This window comes from Lepidochelys olivacea (genome assembly GCF_965140295.1).
Source record: "Lepidochelys olivacea isolate rLepOli2 genome assembly, chromosome: 3".
Lineage (NCBI taxonomy): Eukaryota > Metazoa > Chordata > Testudines > Cheloniidae > Lepidochelys > Lepidochelys olivacea.
The window spans coordinates 164,880,627-164,904,821 of NC_140413.1; the positions used below are offsets into that span (position 1 = coordinate 164,880,627).

The window sequence follows — 24,195 nt, forward strand, 5'->3', positions numbered from 1 at the left end:
CCCTAGGAATGCAGGGTTTAAAAGGGGCAGCTCTGGGCTGAAGCGTCCCTTTTACCCAAAAACATCTGAAGCAGGACCCACTCTCCCTCCTCTTTATGCAGGAAAATACCAGGTTTGGTCAAGACCTGCTGTGGGCATTATGCTAGCCGCCCCTTTTTTGTTAGGAGGGCTGGGAAGGAATTTTTCCCTTGCCACCATATTGACTTGGGCGCAGTGCGGGGGGTTCACCTTCCCCACAGCGGGTTCAGGAAGGGCTCTGTTCATGCACGGCATGAAGGGCAGTAGGCCATATGTCATAACTCATTATTTCAGTGTGTGGATGTCCAGTGCAGGTACCTCATAGGAAAGGTATACAGTGACTGGATAAATGGCTTGGAAAAGGACTTAAAAGGTGGTGTTCGTTAAAGGAACAAACAGGGGGTGGTTGGGGACTCCTGTGATTGGTACGGCAGGGAGCCAATCCCCCATTATTATAGCCCACCTTAACCCTCCTACAAGAAGGGTGGATGGTAAGGTCCCGGCAATGGATTTGCTGGAGGCACCTGGATGGAAAAAGAGAGTGAACTGGTAAAAGCCACCCGGGTAATTACGGAATAAACGGGGGGTTACCTGCACTATACACTTTTATCTGTCGTGTAGTCCCAGACATCTAATAATAAAGTTGCAGCCTAATTAAACCCATGTCAAATGTCTCCTTCTTTCGATATAGCCAGACAATGTGTATCTGTGCAAATGCAAGGGAGGAAAAATTGTTCTTCTTGGTAGATTTCTATTATTTTAATTTAATCTTCAGTTCCATTACTTTTTGATTAAACATACTTCTGTCCGATGCAATCCGTCTTTTATCTCTATGAAATCTCCTCCCAAGCAGAAAGAAGGATGACACCTGAATTATGCAGAATTCATTTTCTATCTATTTTTCTTAACATGCTGGGCAGTCTTTTTATAATTCCACCAATCTCATATGTGGCTTGCTTTAATCCTCTGCCTTTTTCTGAATGTTCAACCAACAAGCCATGGACTTTTTAATGTATTTTCTGGCAGTATAGTTTCTTGAATGTCAGTTTTCCTAGGTGGAGATCAAGCTCATTGGGGTGCTTATGAACATTTATTAACCATTAATTTAAAATTCTCTGTCTAATAAACTGTAATAACTTGTGCTAATGAATGTATATGCTTAACTTGAATTTACAGATAAGCATACACATGTTGTGTTAATCTAATTCTGTTCCTGGTGAAATTACTCTGGATTTATACCATATAACTGCGATCAGAATTTGGTCTTGTGTGTAATATATATACACACATACACACAAATATGTTTATGATAAGGATATATGAACACACTGTAAATACATAGATACATAAATACATAGAGATTTCATTCATAATCATGCTTTGACCTCTGTGGGTACATGATTGCTTTATTTTATGATTTATATAGTGTAATTTATAAATGTATATAGATTAGATCTGTAATTAATCAAAAATGTGCTCCCTGTGTTTAAGTAAACGAATGTACAGTTTCAGTTAAAATCATATGATCTCATGCAACACCGTCCAGGCTTGGAGATCACTACACAGTCTCATGATTAGCAAAGAGCATGGAGAACTCTTGTATAGAATTGTAGGTTGTGTATTGTAGTTACTGACTTAGGGCCTGATTTTAATACAAATCTTTTCTCATGCTCGTAACCTTTACTCACAATAGTATTGAAGTCAATGGGAGCATCAAGTAAGGAGTCTACTTGTGTGAGTAAAAGTTTGCAGGATTGGACCCTTCACTTAACTTCTTCCGATCCTCAGCAACTAGTGTGTCGAGCACCTAAGTGTGTGAATAACAGAAAGGAAAGAGAGGGACAAATGGCCAGAAGAAATGTAAAAGAGAGAAGAGCTGGTTGTGGGATTTTTGACCCCGCATCAAAATATCCTTCTCCCACCAAAATCCATTTAGTCTCTCTCCTGTTTTGGTTGGGAAAAGGAGTGATAGATCGTCCCTTGCAGTTAGCTTTTTTTTTTTTTCACCAAATCATGTCCATAGACAGCACACTGATCCTTGCTCTTCTAGCCCTGCCAAAAGTGGCTCCAGACAGCAGCAGATCCCAACATCCCATGTTAAGTAGAGGACTGGCCCTACAGAAGGGGCTTTCACAAACTGGAGCTCCCATCATTTGTAGATTTTTCTGAGTTCAAGCCAGCTCTGAAAAGAAGGAAAGATGAAGAAGGAAGGATGCGGAGAAGCAGCATATATGATGATCGTGGGAGTGAAAACACAGGGAAGAGAGAGGAATAATGAATCAGATAATGAAAAGAGAAGTGTGCAGTGAGGACATTGTCACATGTTGAGTTCTTCAGTAGTTAAATCCGTGTCATCAGGGCAGGCACAAATTTTGTGCTTGGCGCTGGTTTTCTTGTTGCCTTACTTACTGGCTGAGGTTCCCTCCTTAAAGGGTTATACTGGCACTTTTTCTGGCTGCCTGGAATCTGTCTGGATGATTCAGAATGAAATAAAAATAATTTGTTGCTTTATGAATGCCGCCTCTTTTTTTTTTTTTTTTTTTTTTTTTTGCTAGAGCAGCTCCAGCTTGTTTCAGGAAGTTCAGTTCATATAAATCCCATGCCTAGACATCTCAGGTAACACAAATGTACTACTTAAGCCATATATAATGTGACAGCAGAATGCAAATGCTGATTTGGCTTTACTGATATCCAGATGAATGCAGCTCTCCGTCCTTTGCAACCCCAATGTAACCCCTCCATTTCAGAAGGATTTTAAACCATGTTTGTTTCCCTATAATACTTCGAGAGGTTACTCTACAGTTACTGCAGTCAATTCTCTAGACTATCTTAATTAAATACAGCTCTACTATCACAACAGGATTCAGTGTTAATTGTTTCTGAAGTTCTCATTCTTCATGGTCCTTTGCTTCATAACAGTAGCCTAGTAAATCTATTTACGCTTATAACCACATATAGAGGTTGACAAAGCTTCTACTAAAGAGGACTGTTCAGCTCAGAATCTCCCCAGTTGAAAGAGCTCTAGGCCAAACCCCAGTCTCAGGAGCTTTTAGCATGTTAGTAGCAAGATGTTATGAAAATATTTGAAATATTTTAAAATGGTCTTCTCAACAAGAAATTATAGTCTAAACTTTTATCTTGTTTGTATGAAAATATAAATAGGTTGCAAGTACTTATGAGTATTTATATCTTTTTCTGTTGCTTTTAGTAATTATGGTTGTGAGAAAAGAAATTTGCATTGACTATGCTACAGAAATCTGTCAAAGCGCTAGGTAGAAGATTGTCACGTGAAATGCATCACATGGAAAGCATTAAATAAGTGTGTGTTTATTTTTCCCATTTTAGGGGTCCGCCTAGACAGAGTACGTGGAGGTCGCCAGAAGTACAAGCGCAGAATAGATGCCGAGAATAGCCCATACCTGAACCCTCAGCTAGTTCAGCCAGCCAAAAAGCCATGTAAGTACATCAGATGTATCAGCTTTTTCTCTGCCTCCAAAACATCAATAACTCATGGACCCATTTAAAGCTTCCATGGACTTCTGTAGGACAAGAATTTGTCCCTAAAAAGCTACAGTAAGCGCTATATGTTATGCAGTTAACATGAGCATTTAAAAAAAATCTTATTAGTTATTTTCATCTTTTCTCAGACTGTCAGATGAAGCTTTTTACAGGTGGAAGCATATTAATGCATGGTTTATGCAGTGCACATTTTTCATTTACAGGTTATATTTATTTTCATTGGTACATAAAACGGTTCATACTGTGATCATTAGTTCATTGGAGCTTCTAGTTTCAGATTTCACAAGAAAGTGATTTTTGTAGTTTTCACTAACTAAATGAGTTTGACTGCTCAACCTCCCAATGAAAATACATTAGGAGCCTCATTAATTTATAGCTATAGAAGGTTAACACACTAGCTAACATTAGATGAAAAGAGGAATGTGCTACACTAATAACAAGCATAGGTTGGTAGTTCTGTCTCTGATGCCGTTATGGGCATTATGTCTTTTTTAAAAAAATGTCCTTGGGGGAAAAAAAATTAAAAAAAGAGAGAGAGAGAGCTGATCATCCCTTTGCTAAATACAAGTTCCGTGCTCTTTGCGATTAACAAAACATAGTTGTAGGTTTTGCTCTGCAGCGTGTACAAACTCAAGTAGCAACTGTACTAATTCCATGAAGTAAATTTAAGTGCATTATATCTCTAGTGTAAGAGACTACAGACTTAGCCTACAAAGGTATGAATTTCCTACCAAGTGCTTGTGAACTCTTCCATACACAGAATTCCCATACACAGTTGTCACTGTCAAGAAGGCTATTTTGCTATCAAAGCGGGACAAACCTTCCCACCCCCCCCCCCACATTTAGGGAAAAATAAACGAAGCATGGAGGTTTTGTGCCCGTGACACTACCTAGCTGTGTAGAAAACAGTGTTGATTTCATCTCGTGTTCCCCAGTAGGGGACACTGCTGCGTACAATACACATGAGCATATGGGGATCTGTAGTGCAAATAAACAGGCTTTGAACTGTAAGCGAAAGGGCATTTTAGCTATGTCAAAGGAAAAACGACCAGTTTTACATAAAATTAAGGCTTAAGTGAACATATGGCATAGTTTCCTTTTGCCTTTCCAAAAAAACATTATGCTGATTATACCTTCAATTGTCCAATCTGGCATCTTCTTCTCAGCCTGCATAAGCTGTTCCACCATTCTGTAAATACAATCTAGGGCTGCATTAAGCAGATTTTTCACATTATAATAAAAACTTTCTGATAATACAATAAAATTTAATAAACTCTAAGGCTTAATTTCATTAGAGGTTTAGTTTTGCTGGATGCACAGATTGCCAGTTTTTTCATTTATTTTACGTTGTCATTGAGTTGAAATGTTGATAGCCTCCTAACATAGAAAAAATATTCCAGTCCTTTAATATAGGCATAGGTTAACACTATTGTGCTGAAGCATCCAAGAAACTGTGTGTAAACCTGAGATTATTGGGAAGTACTGTGTTACAACACCTTCAAGAAGATAACCACCAATTTTAGTAAACTCCATTTGTCTGAGATAAACTAATCTCCTTATTAATCATTATTATCTAAAGGCTTCTGTTAATTTTCCTTAGTTCACCCAATTACAAACATTTTTGTAACAAACACTTACAAAACTTAATTTTTGGATCCTGTCAGATAAGTGTCAGGGAACAGTTGAATCGGTTTTATTAAGGAAGTAGCCTGGGAGATTTTCTGGACCCTGGCTGATAGTTTGTGCATAACAAAGGCACAGGAATGAAAATTGGGTTCTATTGATTCTAATTAGGGAAACATTAAATAAGATTTACCTAGAAACAGTGCTCATGGCTATTCAATTTCCTGCGTGATGGGGATTTCTGAGAACATTCAGAATTTCCCTATGCCTTGTACTAAACCATGCTTCAGTACATATAGCCTTTTTCTCTGTAGTGAAATAACAGGGATTAGGAGGTCTCTTTTAGACAGACCTCTTTCTATTCTTTTTTGCATTTCTTTTCTTATCTACAGAATCTAGTGGCCTGCCTTCAGGTCTTGTTGTGTTGTCAGAATAATGAAAGTGGAGATTTTTGTGAAGCAGAAATGAAAATGTACACTATTCTTGAATCATCTGCAAGAAGCAAACATTTGATGAAGATGCTATTATTTTAAAAAAGGAGATTTCCAGTCTGTTCCTTGTGTGAGTCTGTACTGAGAAAAACTGAATTTGTGGACATTTACCTTAGCAATCTGGAGCTCTTGTTCACTAATATACTATAATTTTAAATATATGGTTTATGTCCCCATCTTCATGCATTACAATATGAATACTGGGTCCATTTATACATTTTTTGCGAATAAGTAGTAAGAAAAATAGAATTTAGTTACTTTGCTTTTCACTGCATATGGGTTTTTTGTTAAATGCTTGAGAAAATATGCTGTGATCTTTAACTTTTGGAAAGAATGATGTTTTCTAATAAGTTAAACAATCAAAAAACCAAATAAAGCATCTGTTCATTAAAAAAATAAAGAATATTATGTTGAAAAACTATTTGCCACTCTCCATTAAAATTATCAACTGACATTTTTAAATAATATTAAAATTCCCTGTTAATCAGTTTGATAATAAATAGAATATTGAAATAAATAATTATTTAGATGGCCTAGCTCCTATAGGTCTTATAAACATGAATCCATCCCCTTGGAATAAAACATACTTGATGGAATGCTTTCCAGCTGGGTCTTGCACTTATTTTATGAAGGACTTACATGTATCACAAATTTATAATAAGGCTAACATACTGCTGAAAATGGATCAGAATCAAGGAGTCAGTGTCACAAAAGAGTGGTAAAGTATCAGAAATCAGAATCAAGGAAGGGTATTTAGGGAAATCTGACAGTAGCAGATATCTTGGAACCTGTCCTGCAGTCGCTATGCAAGTCAAACTCCTGTTTATTTCAGTTGTAGTTTTTCCTATGAGGACAGTAGGGCCTATAGCTGACATTTTGAAGCAGGAAAAAATATCAACTCCATCAGCTTTCTTGGCAGTTAGAGGGAGATGAGGGTGCTAGACAATCTTCTCGGGATCTAACCCTATATATGTCAAGCCACATGACTGTTTATCCCAAAGGACTGAAAGGATTAGTCTAAGTCCTCTAAAGGGCTACTGTTTGGGCTCTAAGAACATATGCTTTATGTCTGGCTGATACATTTCAGGTATGCTACAAGATGTACCTATCATTAAAAGGTAGGACACCTGGCTGCATATATTGGGAAATGTATAGAAGACTTAAGGGCCCAATCCGTCTCCCACTGATGTCTTTCTACTGAGTTCTCTGGGAGGTGGATCAGGCTTCTAAAGAATTAATAAAAAGGCTTCTTTTTGCATCTCAAATTAAAGCCTCAATATACGGTGTAATACTGACAGATTTTATGTGTTTGATACCTGTATACTGTTGAGTTGTGGGTGTCTTATAATAAGCCCATGCAGTTTTTCTTGCTGTTTCTTTTTTGACTGTTCATTCTAACATAACTGATTGCTCCATATAAATCACAGGATTCAACTGTATGCAAAATAAATATAAAATAAATGAAAATGTTACAGATATTAAAAAGTATTCCAAAATAATACAACATTTTTGTGTACAAAAGAGTTTTCTCAAATAGGGCCTAATTCTGACGTCACTTACACCAGTTTTACGTTGGTATATTTCCATTGATTTTAATGGAGTTACTCCTGATTTTATCTGTAAATGAAAGGAGTATCAGCTCACTCCTGTTTAAATTAAAAGAAGCTAGTTTTGGGTGAGATTCTGAGGTTCTGCATTACAGAGTAGCACAAATACAGGCAGTTGCATTTCGTTCCTAGAATACAAGCCCCTTGGACCACAAATCTTAGTATTATCATTTTAAAAGAGCAGGCTATAGATACTATAAGATATATAGGGTGATAGTTGCTCAGAAACTCTTGCGATTACATGTATTAGGACAGTTTGACTCTGACTTCTGAGATAAAGAATGGCAACAGATTTTAACAGAAACAGAAGTTTCAGATTTTAAGGACTTAACTATTTGTTAATTGTCTGTGTTATTTTTATTCAGGCAATGTGCAGCTCTTCTTAAAAACACCATATCCAAAAATATAAATAACAGAAAAAGTCTCAATTTGCAAAACCTAAAACTTATTTCAATACCTAAAAGTTTAGTCGGTGACAATTTTATTCCAAATGTTATGATGTAATAATTGTATTTGTGCATCCCATGCATATTATTTTATTTGTAATTTACGTACAATAAATGAGTCATGCTTGCTGAAAATGTTTATATGGGCCCCAGTCAATCTCTGCTGTAACTCCTTGGTGGAGTTAATAGAGCCGCACGGGTTAAAGGTGGTCACTGTTTTTAAGCTAATGTGAAACTTAATTCACCTGTCAGAAAAATAGGGTAACACTGTTGGTGATCTTGTAGCATTCTGGTCCATTTTTACAGATAACAAGATTGTCTCCCATTTGCTGGTTGCGGAACCAGAGAAGATCTATGCCATGCCTGACCCCACTGTTCCAGATAGTGACATCAAAGCGCTCACCACACTTTGTGACCTGGCAGACAGAGAATTGGTGGTCATCATTGGATGGGCTAAACATATTCCAGGTACATAATATATATATTATTCCCCAGCAGGAGTTGGGGAAGTGGCATAAGAACACCTACATTAGCAGGTAGATCACCTTAATCTGGGGTTAAAGTCCTTGGGAGAGTTAAACTGGTTTTAGGACTAGATTATGCCAGCAGTACAGCACCAGGTAACCACACTATATCTCAATATTTCCTTGGTCTGTGCAAGATGGACCAGTGTCCACATCACACAATAACATACTATTATTAAAGCTAATTAGCAATCTCAGCAGAGACAGTGGGTAGACGAAATAATCTCTTAGATCAAAGATTTGTGGATCTTCCAGGTCAGGTCTGAAGCATGTTTTCAATGCCGTGTTTGAGACACTTGTACCTGTTGTTTGGCTGTGCCAGGTCCAGGTAAAAGTGGGTTTCTCTAGTCCGGCATGTGCCTATGTAACCTCCCCTTTCTTCCAGTCACCTGGGGCAATGTGTCAGTATCCCCATGCTGACCTGCTCTGAGGCTGCTGCAAACTCACCCTGGGCCTCTCTATTCCTTAAAGAGGTACGCACTTTCCTCTAGCAACCGGACAACGCCCTCTCCTCCACCCCTGCTTAATGTGCAATGAAGTCATACTATGGGTTAAAAACAAATACACTTTCCAGGGCTGTCAGTCTCTCACCTTTCAGAAACATATGAAAAAAGTGTTAGCTTTTTATTTATGTGATTTATTTTATTATAATCATATTAGTATTCTAGCAGGATAACTGGAGATATTTGTGCATTTCAGTCAGCTAATTGCCATATTGGAGCCTCAGAATACCAACCATTCACAACGAGGACGGATGTACTTTAATTGCTATAGCCAATGTAGCAATGTCCTTTTAGATTTCATTTTACCCCATGGAATTCTCTGATTCACCTTAATGTGAATGCGTAATCCAGGCAACTTTCTGTTTATCAAAGTTAAAAAAAATAATGTATATTTCTAATACCATCAGAAATGGCACCCGTATTGTAATATTAATAGACTGTATAGATTACATATATACATTCAGCAAGCCAGAATACTGGATCTTATTTATAGATGGAATAGCAGATAGTAAACATCTACATTTCAGTATGTTACTTTGTTCCTAAGATTCTTTTGTTTTAAGCATTTCTTGTGGTAGTGACTCAACACTTAAGTGTTGGGTTTTCGTCTTTCTATATGTCAAGAACAGTGGGGCCCCAATTCTGCTTGGGCTTCTGGTCCTACCACAGTACAGATAATAAATAATAATTAATAATCAATATGCTTCTAAAGCATAATTTTACTTCGTAGGGAGACGGTATCCTACATATGTTGAAATATTTCATATTCTGCCCAGATGAAATTTATTTGTTCAAAGTTTGTACCACAAATGGTTTATAAACAAGCTTTAGGATCATGAGCAATGTTTTTCTGGTACAGTTAACTTATTTCTGTCTCCTTAAACTAGTTTGTCTTTATGCTTTGAATGCTACAGTAATTTCTTTAATCAAATTGATGGAAGTCCCTTTCCCAGCCCACACTGAAACCAATTTATTGGTCATGATACGCCAGCTATGTTGCTAACAGTCGTAACGAACTGTCAGGCAATATCGCAGTGAAGCTAATTTGAAGTCATTAGGTGTGCAGCGTTCAGGCAACAATTTGTTACAGTGGTTAGAAACACAGCTGACATTTCTGAATGGCTTTGTTCAGAGCAGGTCTAGATGAGCCCAAGCAAATTGTAAACTAATTTAAACATCACTCTGTATTATACTAGCTACTTTGTCTTACACTGGTTGCTAATAAAGCACCCCAAATTAAGTCAAAACTAGTTAAATAGGTGAGTTTGAGCTTCATCTTCAGAAGATACCTACATTAGTCTAACTGAAATAAGAGCTGGAGCTAGAAGTCAGTCACACACCACGATGATTGCCCCAGGATCTTTTATCAGTTTGATTTGTGAATATGTTGCATAGCTTTCTTTTGGAGTATGGGGGGAGTTGAGGAACCGAGCAATCTTTTAAAAACAATTCAGTGCCTGTAGTTAGCATGAAAAGCTATTGGACACTGTAAGCTGGCATTATAAATGGAAGACCCGCAATCTGAACTAGCTGAGGAAAACTGCTATAGTAGGCCAGCCCTGTCTTGTGAGACAAAGTCAAAACCACACCTGCCATGGTAAAGCTGCACTATCTACGGTTACTTGCTTGACCCCATTTGGGTAAAAAAAATATAACCTAAATAGTAAACAAAGGCAATCCTTTCCTAAGCCTTCTGATAAGCTGAAGTCAGTGATAAAATCTGTGCTTGCTGCTTTAGAGCACAAAAATCAAAATGAGGAAGGGCTTGACATGCTAAAGGGCAAATGTTATGAGCATGATCAGAAGGTTTTTCGTTTGGTTTTGAGTCACGGAGTGCTGCTTAACTTGGGCTGCCAGAGCTTAACTAATGACTGGCATTGGCACAGAACAACCGTAGGGAAGCCTGCGGTGGTGCAACCCTGCTGTTGCCTGTGCCAGCACATGTTAGTCTAGGCAGTGATACAGTGGAACTGGGAAAAGGGGCAAGTCATAAAAGGAACAAAGAGCAACAAAGGGATGAATTGTGATATAGTCATAGTCAGCCAAATAAACCTTCGGTGGCTATCCATTGAACGCAATGACAATATATGGGCGTGAATTTGGCCCATTATGTGGGCTACACCAGATCTTGCTTTATTGCAGTATTTCTTCAGGTGTAACATGATTAAAGGCCCTTTCATTTGAGTTGTATTAGAACCAATAAAAGATTTAGCTATAATGCATTGTAATTCAATGGAAATCTTTATATTTTGAAAGACAGCTTCATTGTGGAAAAAAATAACATTTTTCAGCCATTATAAAGAAGGGTTATTTCTTGAAGTTATCTACAGAAAGTAAAGTGCTGTACACGTTTGATCCCTCCACCCACACCATTCTCTGTGGAGGTCATCTCCTAAAATTTGCTTTAAAATGTTATTAAATTACTATGCTATCATCAGATCATTAGAACTTCTGAATTATTGGGAATATTCTCTACAGCCGCTTTTTCTGAACAAAAACTGTACGGTTCTACAGAAAGAAATATTGAAAGAAAAATATGTATGGAAAAGCTCTAACAGCAAATAGAATTAGTCTACTCACCTTAATAAATCAAATAAATGGGAAGTGTGTTGTTATGAAACATGACCATGTCTTATCTGAAGAAGAAAAAGAGCACAATGGTATTAAGAAATGCTTGACTTTAGTTAGAGGAGTGTAAGGGCACAAGAACAGATGATGGTGCCCTAATAGCCCTTTTTAAGAATGACAGGGCCCCACCATTAGCATCCTTTTATATCCTTGAAATTGCTCATGCCTCGCTTTTCTGGTTCCTATCTGCCTGACTCTTCTTTATTTCTCTTTCAATTTCATCCGCGCTCGGATAAGCGCGTGCTAACACAATATGATTGAGCTGTAAAATGGAATGCTGTCGCCTCTAATCTCTTTTATGTAGATATGGAGGTACTTGCACAGTCCACTTCATTCTCTCTCTCTCTATTGTTGGCCTTTTTAGAATGGGTTGCCAAGTAATGGAGGCTCAGTCAAATATTAGAGCTAGGTTTCACAGGGTGTGATAAGAAGATTATCAGCCCAGCAGTCAGATCTATTGTTGTTCTTTCTGTCAGATTAAAATATTCCTATGTACTGTAACTTCGTTAGCAAAATGCTGAAGGTGCTTAGGGAGACACTGAGGCTGCTTCATCTCCTGCCTGATGAGACAAAACCCACATTAGTTGACCTATATAAACGGCCTAAATATATTTATGGAGCTGTGCTAGACATTTTTTTTTACATAACAGACAGCTGTTTCACGCCATGGGTTACTTGTGGTTGGGGCCCTCCCCTTTGCTTTGGGTTGGGGGGGCCATTTTATTTTGGGCATATTGAATTAATTAAGCTATTCTCCAGTGTAGGATGGGATTCTGCTGATGTCTAGTCACAATTTCAGAGTCACTCGGGCACCATTTCTGTAATGTAACTGTCTCATTGACATTCAGCAAAAATGTGCAATGTTCTCTTATTCTAAGTGGAGGCAGGAAACATTAAGCTCTTAAAACTGTGCATAACAGGAAGCTAAAGGGACAAAATGTTCTCTAAAAAAAATTTGCATGCATGAAAAAACACCAACCAGACCATAGAAATCAAGTTTTCGCACTTAAAATGAAAAATTTGGTTGAAATGACTACACTGGGCTAATCTATCAAAAATTAACTAGTTATGCAATTTCATAAATTAAACTTGCTTGCTTTCAAATGTGTTCCTATTTTGCCAGGAATTAACAATATTCCATTATAGGTATAGGTAAAAATAGTCACTGTCCTGGTATTTAAAAGGGGTACTACATGAGGGTATGATTTTGGCTGGAGCAGATCCAAGAATGTTTTGAATATCTTAGTGCTAATGTTAATGTTTTATGAAACATTATTGTTCCAATACACTCTGTGTAGAGGACAATATTTAAGCTTTCCTTTCCAAAGCAGCTCTCAGGGGTGTAGTTTAACATTCTAAAACTGAACAAGAATATGATTCGCTGTAGAGTTGTCATTTTTAAACTGCCCTTTACTCATCATCTGCTCCAGAAATGCCACTCTGTGTGATAAAAATGTGGGTAAAGACATAAAGAAGAAGCTGGAAATAATCACTTTAAAGTGTTCCAGCAATGTATCCTATGTGTATATGTAGGTGGAAGGTGTGTGTATATATGTGTTTATGCACATACTCTCACATATACTGTGTGTACCCTAAAGTGTGTGTGTTTATTATATATCAATCATTGTGTCATAGAAAGTATAAATGAAAAAAGTTGAACTTCCATGCTACTTCACAATAGATGGAGTTTTACAGTAGCCAGGGTCCAGTGCACATGCAGAACTAACTCCATATAGACCCAAAGGACTTTGGAGACAGACTGGGATTTTTTGTGGGAAAATTACATGGGGCTGCATGTATGCACTTCACCTCCCACTTTCCAGGCAGCATATCCTTACAGCCTCTCCATTGCCTTTACTTCAACCTCTCTGCAGCACTTTGACCATGGCCAGCCTCCCAGTCTGACTCCATAGTCCTCTTTCTGCAGGCCTTTGTGGAGTGGAGACAGAGCCCCACTGTGCACCCACTCCATACCCATTCCCACACAATGTAATCATGTGGTTTTGTCGAGTTTATGGCCTTTCACTGTCTATTGTGCTACTAGCTGAATTCAGGGCCATTTTAGGCAATACTTCCAGTTTTGCAGCTGCACAGCAATCCCCAGGTTCTAGAGTCCCTGTCCCTTCAGAAGCAGGTGGAAATGCTAATGTGGTGTTTACTGCTCATTCTACATGGTATGGAGTATGAGCTGCTACATGGTATGGAGTATGAGCTGCTTCATGCAGCCTGACAGCTCTGTAGTGATAATAACTTGAGCCTCTTGGGAAATCAGGACATCTTTTTTTTTTTATCCCTGCACTGTCTTGGACCCTTTGCAAGTTTCCCTTGTCTCCTGTTCATCAGAAAAACAGTATCCACTCTTCCTTTAACCCCCTTCCACAAGCATGCACACGGGATCTGGACATAAGAACTATTTCACTATGGTATTTTACCTGCTCCCCCAACCCACAGTTTAAATGGCATTCGAGTCATGGGAGAAGGTCACTGACTGGGCCTTACAGTCGGGAATCCAAGTCAAGCAGCTTCTCATGAGCCCCAGATTTCCTTGAACTGTCTCTCCCTGAATTTCACTATATCAGAGGGTTCCACTGTGACTATTATAGATAACTGTGGAGATACATTTATATGAATATGTGCGTATATTATGCATTCATATGTGCACTCCACAGTGTTTCTTTTAGCACCTTGGAGGACTCTAAATGGCAGATTGGAATCTTGGAGCCTTAGTGTGGATGGGCTGCCAGCCACTGCCCGTGTTTTAAGCACCATACTGAGTAACCCTGCTCCAACACTGTGCTTACAATGCCAGCAGCTCATCTACACTGCTTTGGTACATCAGCATTGCTAACACTGGTGGACCTGAACTAGTGTTAGCAAATTGGGGGGAAATTTTTAGAAGTGCTGCTAAGATAGTCTATACCACTGCCAGTGGTTCTGTATGAGAAGATGTATTATAAGGGCACGCATGCTAACAAAAGTACCCAGTGTTTTCAACTAAAAATGGGGAAGTGGTAGGGGTAGAAATGACAGCCATGGAAAGGTCTTTTTTCTCTCTTGTACGAGATGTTTATTTTAAAAGTATTTGGAACATTCATCTGAGATCTGTGGATCTGGCACAAAAAACTCTAGGGACCTGCTCCCACTCCTTCTGAAATCAACCACAAAACCTCCATTGACTTTGACGGGAACAGGAGCAGGCCCAAGTGTAATAATAGATACGCACAATATTAGCAGGTCTGCTGTTCAGGGAAGATTGGTTCCAGGTAAGGATGAGGCACACTGGGATGGGGGATGTGAGGAAGTTTGTCCTACTGGTGTTTTGTGCCTGTCCTGTGCATAAACACTAGACTTCAATTTCTGATATTATCACTTCTGACATCTATGACTAGCATTAAATAAAGGAAAAGAAAATCTTGCATGCCCAGTCATCTATCCATTCCAAGTCTTATGGTTGAATATAAAATAAATATTCTTTATGACACGAAAGAGCTTGATATGAAGACATCCAGTGAAACTTATACAAGTAACTCCTGCTGCTTTCGGTTTTAACATCCGTTCTCTGTCAACTGAAAAAACGTTGTTAAAAACATAGTTCTGTTGATCAGATCACAAAAGAACTTTCAGCTCACCACTTATTTATTTAGTCTTCATTAAAACAAAGCCTTTAAAAATGCTTAAATCCTTCAGTAAAATCAGTTTCTCTCAGAATCAGAATCCTTTCCCCCTTTTTAAAGCAACCCTCCCCCCCAACAACACATGCACAGTCTGGTTGTTGCACTTTTTTTCCCCCAGTGTCCCCCTTTATCTGCCTCAACCAATCTCCAAATGAATGTATGTCTATCATGGCCTTAGCTTTGACACTCTGGATATATTGATTAATAGTTGCCCTAAGCTCCTTTTAGCAAATCAAATTTTCACTTTTAGCAAGGATTTCGCCTCTGATTTATTCAGCAAAGTGAAATGCACTAAATTGGCTTTGACATTCAGGGAAAATGGCTGAAAAACAAAGAGGAGAGGAAAGAGATATAAATTGTGTGGCAGCTGGATACCTGAAGCATAAAAGAGAGGGTTTCTATAGCATATCACAGGCTAATCTGAAAACATATGTATTTAAAAATGAAGTGGAAAATTATTTTCTTATATTACGGACTTGGAGAACAAGTTTTACTTAGCAAAATGAAAGATTTCCATCCAGTATTCATCATATTTTCTTCATGCTACATATATGGAATCCTGTTTTATACCTATTGATAATAATTGTATTAAACAAAAGATGTAAAGGTTTCCAAATAATTTTATAATGAAGTGTGAAATTAGTAAATTTTTGCAAAATATTTTGCTACCTCTATCACTGCCTAAATAATGTTGTTCACTTCTGTGGCACTTTAAAAAATAATAAATGGTTAACGAAATGATAACAAATGAACACCAAATAATGGCAGTGCCCAACTGTATTTCTTTAAATAGAAACAGACATTATTTGGATCTTAAATGCCAGAGTAAAAAAAAATTAGCAATATTTTTCTGTTCATAATTTGCATAAGAAAATCTGGACAAGTATGTTACCGTAGGTGACATATGGACTGACTTACACAGTCTGCTTCCTTATTAGACAAAAGAGGTGAATTACTGAGTTGCCCATTGGATTGAGAATACACAATTGCATTTTTCATATTTAAAAGGGTTCGAAGTCATGGGGTAGAGATGAGAGGGGAAATTGATCAAACCTTAATCCCACTACATTAACACATTAGGTTTTGGATTTCTACTGAGCATTTTAGGGCTTTAAGATCAGCAAAACAATAGATATGGGGTGGCCAAACTGTGGCTCGCGAGCTACATGTGGCTCTTCTACAGTTAAAGTGCGGTTTGCGGATTCCTCTATGCCCCCCACGCTCCACCTACCAGACCGGGGGGGAGCGCAGGACCTCTGCCTTGCAGAGGGGTGGTGGTGTAGGGGTTTCAGCCTCATAGGGTGTGCCTGCCGGGGCTTGGAGTTTCAGCAGGAACAGGGCTGAAGCCCTGAGCCCCAGCAGGCGCCTCCTGTAGGGCGAAAGCGCCAACCCCCAGCAGGCATGCCCCGGCTCTCGAACTTCTGAAGATTGTCATGTGCAGCTCGGAGGATCAGCAAGTTTGGCCACCCCTGGAATAGATTTTAAATTGAAAAGAAGAACACAGGAATCGTTTATACCTGTTAAAAAATGGAATAATTAAAATGAGAAATTCTAGAGGAAAATATATATGCGCACACACAATTCTATGACCCAGATGGTGTAATTTGATGTAGCTTAATTGAAGTCAGTTGAGCTGTGCCATATACTTCATCTAGGGATCGACTCACATCAGTAGTCCCTATGCCAATGAGAGCTGAGAAGTGCAGCACCTTGCAGAGTTGAGCTTTAAGCAGGTAGTCCAACTTATGGGACCATAATATTCACATTAGTACTGATTATTTGTGTGACTACGGGTTCAGTAGATTAGCTCCACGCTCACTGCAGGTGCCTGTCTTTTCATTTTTCCTAGCCAATACAGAATTAACCTTATTACCAGAAGAGAGTCTAAATGTATCATTGTATCCTATTTCCTTTCTTATTTTACTACACTCTTCATTTTTTCTTCCCTGTAAGAAAATTAATCTGATATCTGCAGCACTAACTGACCTCAGAATTGACCTGAGATTCAAGCAGCAGTGGAATTTACAAATGGGAGAGCATCTGGAGTGCCACACATGAGATGCCAGGGCATGCTAGGCATTTACCGGCATATTATTTCCTTAAAATTATGCTGTTTCCCCCATAATTTAGTGCAATTTCCAACCATTTTAAATGACTGCTAATTAGGAGAGTGCTATAAAATACCAATTTAAATTGCTGAAATAATCTTTTAGGGTGCTTCATTTCCCAAACAACTTACACCATACAGTCAATAGACAAGGAAGGCCAATTCTTTCTAAGATGAGCAAATGAGAAATGCTCAGCTCAAGGCAGGAGGTTTACTTGCTCTAAAACAGGCTAAGACACGTGGGCCCAATCCCACAATCCTACCTTGGATGAGTGAATATTATTTACACGAGTCAGGAGGGTTGCACTATTGGACTTTTTATTTGTGGATAATAAATAACACTTTTATTGCTGGCTTCCCCTCCCTGCTTATAGAGCTATTTCAACCAGAATCAGAAAGAATATAAAGGCTTCCAAACACAGAAAGATTTTTAGATGACTTTAAAAGCCTAATGCAATCGCTGATCATTTTTTCCATAAGATCACAAGTGCTGTATGTTGAAACTGATCAATTCACATACTGGATTTGAAGTAGTAAAATTAAATCAACATCCCTCAACATATTGCAACCTCTTAGTCTAGTTAATTCTAAAACCCAACAGGTTACAGTTAATCATCTAGCTTTGCCTCCAACAAAAGTGCATTTACTTTGATATGGGTGGGGAAGAGGAGGCTAGCTTTACAGCCATGTGTTGTTGACACTGTAAGTGGGGGGGGGGGAGAGTTGCTCAGACTGGATTTAGAGCAGACAGGTTTACACCTGTATGACTAGGTCAGCAGCACAGACTGGTCTAGTTTCCTGAAGTCATCTGAGCCCAACTAAATACTGTAATTCCAAGGGTGCCTCTAAACAGCATCTACTTTCTCTTTGGATGAGGTAGGCTTCACACCTGCTTAACCTACATTAGAATAGGATTAATTACCTGAATTGCAAGGCCCCCTTAGCCCGTCAGCACGTTTCTGGCAGGGCACATGCTGACCTGGGCATGGACATAAGGAGGGGGGAGGAAAAAAAGAGCATATGGGTGCTAATGGCAAGACTTGGACCAATCTGATCAACAGAGTCAGCAGTTTTTAAAAATCAGTCGTCTGTAATCTCCTTCTGCATCAGCTGGATCATACAAGAGCTTTGTGAACTTATGTTTCCAGTCCTAACAGTAAGCTTCTTTTTGAGCAGTGCTTGATATATGTATATAAAAAAGAGAATTAGCCTTACATGTTGGGTCCTAAATACTCGTTTATTTAATTAGCTAAAATGAATACTTACTGGGCAATAACTATTAAGCTTGTTTCCCTTGATATTTTTAATTCACTCTCTCCAGGTTTCAAACCCTCCGGAGTGAATTGCACACAGTAGTATTTAGAGAAGGTTGTTTTTTTTTTTTACTTAAAACAAACAAACCCTGGAGAACTTTCCTTTTTATTTGAAAATGTGCAGACTGCACAACATGTTCTGTAACATTGAATAACATTCCCAAGAGCTTTTTCTCCCTGAACTTATGAGACACTTTATTGTAGCCAGACACAAGAGAAATTCTTAATTTAGTAATCAAGCTGTGCTACTCATTAAAGGCTTCATCCTGAAAGCAGTTGACAGGCCTCAACTCTCACTGACGTAAGTGGGTGTGTAGGGCACTCCGCAGCTTGCTGCAGTGTTCAGCACCTTGTAGAATTGATCCCTCCTTACATGAGGTGTTGAGTTCCTTTCATTCCAATTGTAAGTACTGAGAGTTGAGATTGCTCAGCAGTGTCAGGTGTAAGAAAGCCTCCAAATTCAATGAATAACACTTGAAGGGAAGAGCCCGCAAAGCTCTGCATTTGCTCTCTGTGCATGAGCATCCTGGGAAAGAGTTATGAGCAGTTTGGGGGGAATGGCAGGGCAAATCCAGTTGGTTCACAACTCTCATGCATCTACTTGCTGGAAAAAACAACAACAGATAGAGCAGCATAGCATTCCAGGGGACGACATACAGAGTAGAGACGTGGCTCTCCACCTTTCCAGACGACTGTATCCCTTTCAGGAGTCTGATTTGTCTTGCGTACGCCCAAGGTTCAGCTCACTTAAAAACTACTTGCTTACAAAATCCGACATTACAATACAAAAGTGTCACAGCACGCTGTTACTGACAAATTGCTTACTTTTTACCATTTAATTATAAAATAAATCAAATGGAATATAAATATTGTGCTTATATTTCAGCATATAGAATATAGAGCAGTATAAACAAGTCATCGTCTGTATGAAATTTTAGTTTGTACTGACTTTGCTAGTGCTTTTTATGTAGCTTGTTGTAAAATAGGCAAATATCTTGATGAGTTGATGTACCCATGGAAGACCTCTGAGTACCTGCAGGGGTACATGTACCGCTGGTTAAGAACCACTAGAGTAGAGGGTGTTGATAATGACAGTGTTAATATGCCTACTAACTGAGTAATGCCATCTACAATCACATAACCTATGGCGATCATGTCTGCAATGAGAGAGAATAATCTTTGAGAGAGACAGGGACTGTGAAAGGGCTTGCTATGGGTGAAAATATGTGTGTGTGTGTGTGTGTGTGTATATGTGTGTATATATATATGTGTATAGCTATGGTGGCATATGTTCCTGGAGCTTTTTACATGGTGGGCTAGAATTTGCCTTAGAGAACTTCACTAACAATTGAATAAAACTATCTCTGCAGTAGAAGGTGATGACTTTTTACAGCAACAGTAAACAATAGTTTAGGACAAGCAGTGAAGTACACCTAATCCAGTTAAAGTAGAGGGGGAATTTTAGGCAGGCAGAATATAATTATTTAATTGGAATTTGACCAGGATGCTTTTGCATTGTTAGGATATCTTTATATACATTCAAATTGCATTGGCTGTGCAGTTTTAAGTTATGGAAATATTTTGAGTCCTTCGAGCATGGTAATTAATTTCATAAATTCAACTTAGTTTTTACCTAACACCTTGTGATGTCTGTTTCCTTAACAAAGTGTATGATGTCATTTGATACTTTTTACTGCAGCAACTTAGTAACCAATCCTGCAGACACTTAAGTACATGAATAAATTTCCTCACATGAACAGCTCCATTGAGCAAAGTTATCCATTTTCTTCAATGTGTGCAGGATCAGACCCATAACTATCAAGGTTCACACTCCAGTCTGCTCTTTGTAAGGTTCTGATCCTTTCATTGATGTCAGCGTGTTTTGAATCAGACCCTAAAGATGTATTGTCATGATCAGTTTTGCGGGCCCCGAAGTTTATTATTTGCCTTCTACTTTAGGTGGAGTGAGGAGTGGGAAAGGGATGGGATGGGAGACTTATCGCAGTTCCTTCCGGCTATGCTGGAAGAAGGACAGGAGACACTGGATGTGGTTTAATTAGGCCACAACTTCATTCCTAAATGTCTGGGAGCAACCAGCAGATAAAATTGCACAGTGCAGATAATTCCGTAATCATTTACATATATTGGGAGGGGCTGCTTACCCCTCCCCCGGACCCATCCTGGGTCCCTGGCCAACCCAACCCTTTAATAAGGGTTAATGGGGGCTATAAAAGAGTGGGGTTTGACTCCCTCTGATACCAGTCATAGGAGCTCTGACCACCCTGTTTCCACCCCTTTAAGAATACCTCCTTTAAATCATTTCCCAGTCCATTTTTTCTGATCACCATATGCATTGTCTATGGAGTACCTGCACTGGACATCCACCCCACAGTTACATAATGAATTGCAACATCATAACCTAACTCCCCGTTTTGTTCCCTCCCAACCTGCTGTGGGGAAGGTGAAAAACCCATCTTGCCCTAGCGGTAAGTGAAAAATTCCTTCCCAGCCCCCTAAGAAAGGAGCAACTCGCTAATGCCCAAAGCAGATCAGGGTGAAACATGGTATTTTCATGGGTGAAAGGGTGGATGTTGCTCTGCCTGGTACAGGTAAAAAAGGGGGCTTTTACTGCACAGTCTCTTCCTGTGACTTGAGGGATGGATCAGCCTCTCAGGCTGACCTGGTATGGAGCTGCCTGCCTCTGTAACAGGTAACTCTCTGGCTCTCTAGCCCTTAAAGGGGCAACACACCTTCTCCAACAAGCCAGAGAGAGGGCCCGCCAGTTATTGTGCGATGAGGTCATTAACAAGGAAAAGAGCCCTGCTGTGGGGAATTAGGGTCACTTACTGTAAAGCAGCATAAGAAGCTGTTCTGAGCTAGAACCATATTTCAGCAGGTACAGAAATACCAGCACGTGGCCTGCATGCTAGCTAGTGTGTCTGTAGTGGAACTTACTCCTTAGCTGATTATGTTATCAATTCAGTTCAGGGAAAAATCTATAGAGAGTCTGTATTTATGATTTGGGAGGTTTTGAAAACACCATGTGATAGTCCTTTGAAACTGTTCTCTTGTCTTCTGCCCACAGATTGTGATTTCAGCTGGTCAAACTACTTTCCCAAACTAGCTTCCCATTACATTTGTATTCTAATAATTTCACCTGCAACTTATTGCTTTTGCACTGGTGATGGATATCCCTCTGGGATTCCCTTAATTAAAACTGCTACGTTCTTCTGGGTTTTCTTGTTCTAGCTGGATGGATATTGTTGAGGTTTTTTAAGATGATAGAAGTCACAGCAAGTCTTAGGCTAGTATGCCTACTAGCCCATTAATGCAGCTATACTGTTCTGACGTATAGGCTCCTTGTTACATCCATACTTGGCTTGTTATCCTCTTATCAAGCTCTCTGCATCCCTTTGTTTATTTGAGGAGACAGGAAGACTGTGTGAAGGCTGCTTAGTCAGGGATATCAGCGTTGTTGGCAGGGGAGTGATTGCCAGTTGAAAAACAAGGCATTATTGCTCATTTTTTCCCTCTTATTAGTTTGATTACATTTGCAAATCAAATCAATCCATCAGACATGATCAGGCCTCGTCCGCATTTTAAGGAATAGTAATCTCCGTCTAATAAGATGCAAATGTGTCACATCGGTAAGTAACCAATAAATCATCGTCTTGTCTTTGGCAATCATTAAATATCAGAACCAACAGTCAATTTTTAGTATTTTCAATTTGCGATATGCCGCTGGAATATAAAGATAGATGGACGTAATTACACAAACCAAACACTATTTCAGTTCATTCCAGACAGCAAATTTAGTGGAAGGTATAACTGGCTTGTCATCACACTACATTATTCCTGGCGGTTCATGCAAAGTTCACAGACAAGCTTCAAATGGACGTTGCTCTTTTTACTTCCCTAACAACATCCCCATCACCATGACCAAACTTCAGCAAATGACTGAAACATTGTAGGACATGTCTTCCATGGGTGCACAAAGAGACATGGAAAAAAGAACAGGACAGTTTTTCCAGTACTGGCCCATCAGGCATAACTAAAACTGCAATCTAAAAAGTTTTCTAATATTTATCACATGCCCCCTCTACCTCCTCTCCTGCCTTTTTTTGGATGACTGAAATAAGCTGTTTTTAAAAAAAATCTTATCCCAATTAAAAATAATAACTTTCAGATTTCCTGCGTATAACTCTTCTGCACAAGTTATCCAATATCTGGCTGAATATAATGAAGACACAATGCAAATGTGAAAGTTTTCAATCCCTGACTAATCTGATTTTTCCCCCATTTAAATGAGTGGAAATTCTAATTCTTTTTCTTCTTTTTTTAATTGATTTGGGAAAATTGATTGCCGCATGTACATCCTGTGGATTAATTGATATGTGTATTGTCTTACTTGTAGAGTGTTGCTTTCCATTAATGGCTCTATTTGTACCAAAGGTTTGGATAGTTTTCAAAGAGGGAAAAAGAAATAGGCTGCTATCCTGACCTCATTGGAATCAATAGCAAAACTCCCATTGACTTCCAGGAGAAAGCAATTTCATCCATAGTGTCTATATATGCATCGTATGTTTCATTAAATGTATATACAGGTGCTGAAAATATATTGTATCAGTGATGTAAAATTAATTTTAATTATGAAGATATGCTCCATAATTCAATATATTCAGGATAGATCTTTACACGCAAAGGTGCTCTGTTGTAGACAGTGTGCTTACTGTATTCTGAGCTAAACAATATAGACCACTACTTTACATTCACAGACATTATGTTATGAGTTTGTAGAATGAAAAACCTAAAATTGCAATCTTTTACTTAGGCAAAACTTCCAGTGACGCCAGTAGGCGTTTTGCCTGAGTAAGGACTGCAGTATTAGACCCTATGGCTGCTTCTATTATTGTGATACGATGGAAGGGCCAGATTCTACAAAAGGCTGGCTTTCTACTAAGCCATAAGTGTCTGTGCAGAAATCAGAAAAGTGGATTTTGGAGGCTTGTGTCATCTTATGTAGGTTTCCACTGCACCAAAGCCGGACCCAGGACTTACTTGTATCTGACCTTAAGAGACTTCACTATGGTACCTATATAGAGAAATGTATGCCATATTTGGGTCTTCTGTTGCTGAAATCTGTCAAGCTAGTGTCTGGGCTCCTTTGCCATTATGTCTATTTCAGCTCTCCTTCTCCTCTTCCTTCCCTCCTCCCCCCAATTGAGAAGGGGAACCTCATACGCTATGGAGTAACTGAGGCGAGCACTAGTTGGAAAGATTCTTCAGCAGCCTAAGAAAGAATATTTTTTTCCTGGCAGCATTTTGATTTGATTTTATAAATAAATTAAGTGTAAATTAGGTAAAAGGCTTCTTTGTGGGAAGGCTCTACTTGCTTTTGGGTCTGCATCACTTTGAATCTCTTTGCTGACAGTTGTCTAGTGAAAGAGAGGTGAAAGGGTGGGGGGTTTGCAAACATGAAAATTTGAATTGCTGCATGATCACCACATAGAATTCATTCTTGGCATGAAAAAGTCTTGTTCTTTTTTCTGGCAAAAGAAGTATCTGCATGAGATAGATGATAGAATATTACAAAGTAATGTTAGTTAGCGGTGTCTACATGCCAAGCATTTAGACAGCTTGAAATACAGCATCAATTTATAAACAGTTATTGCTGCTTTGAAAAATATAAAATGTTAATATGCATGGGCCAGTTTTTAGTCTCACTTACAGTAGTGTAAACCT

General features: G+C 38.8%; 1 protein-coding gene across 19 annotated transcripts in view; it reads left to right on the forward strand.

The window, feature by feature from the left end:
- The window catches only part of ESRRG (estrogen related receptor gamma), a 542,942-nt gene that overhangs the window by 468,978 nt on the left and 49,769 nt on the right, over positions 1–24,195 (forward strand). For all 19 annotated transcript variants that reach the window (XM_084624445.1, XM_084624444.1, XM_084624440.1 and 16 more), the window contains 2 exons: positions 3,364–3,474; positions 8,011–8,172. In XM_084624445.1, the coding sequence (XP_084480571.1) occupies positions 3,364–3,474; positions 8,011–8,172 (273 nt within the window). The remainder of the gene's footprint in view (positions 1–3,363; positions 3,475–8,010; positions 8,173–24,195) is intronic.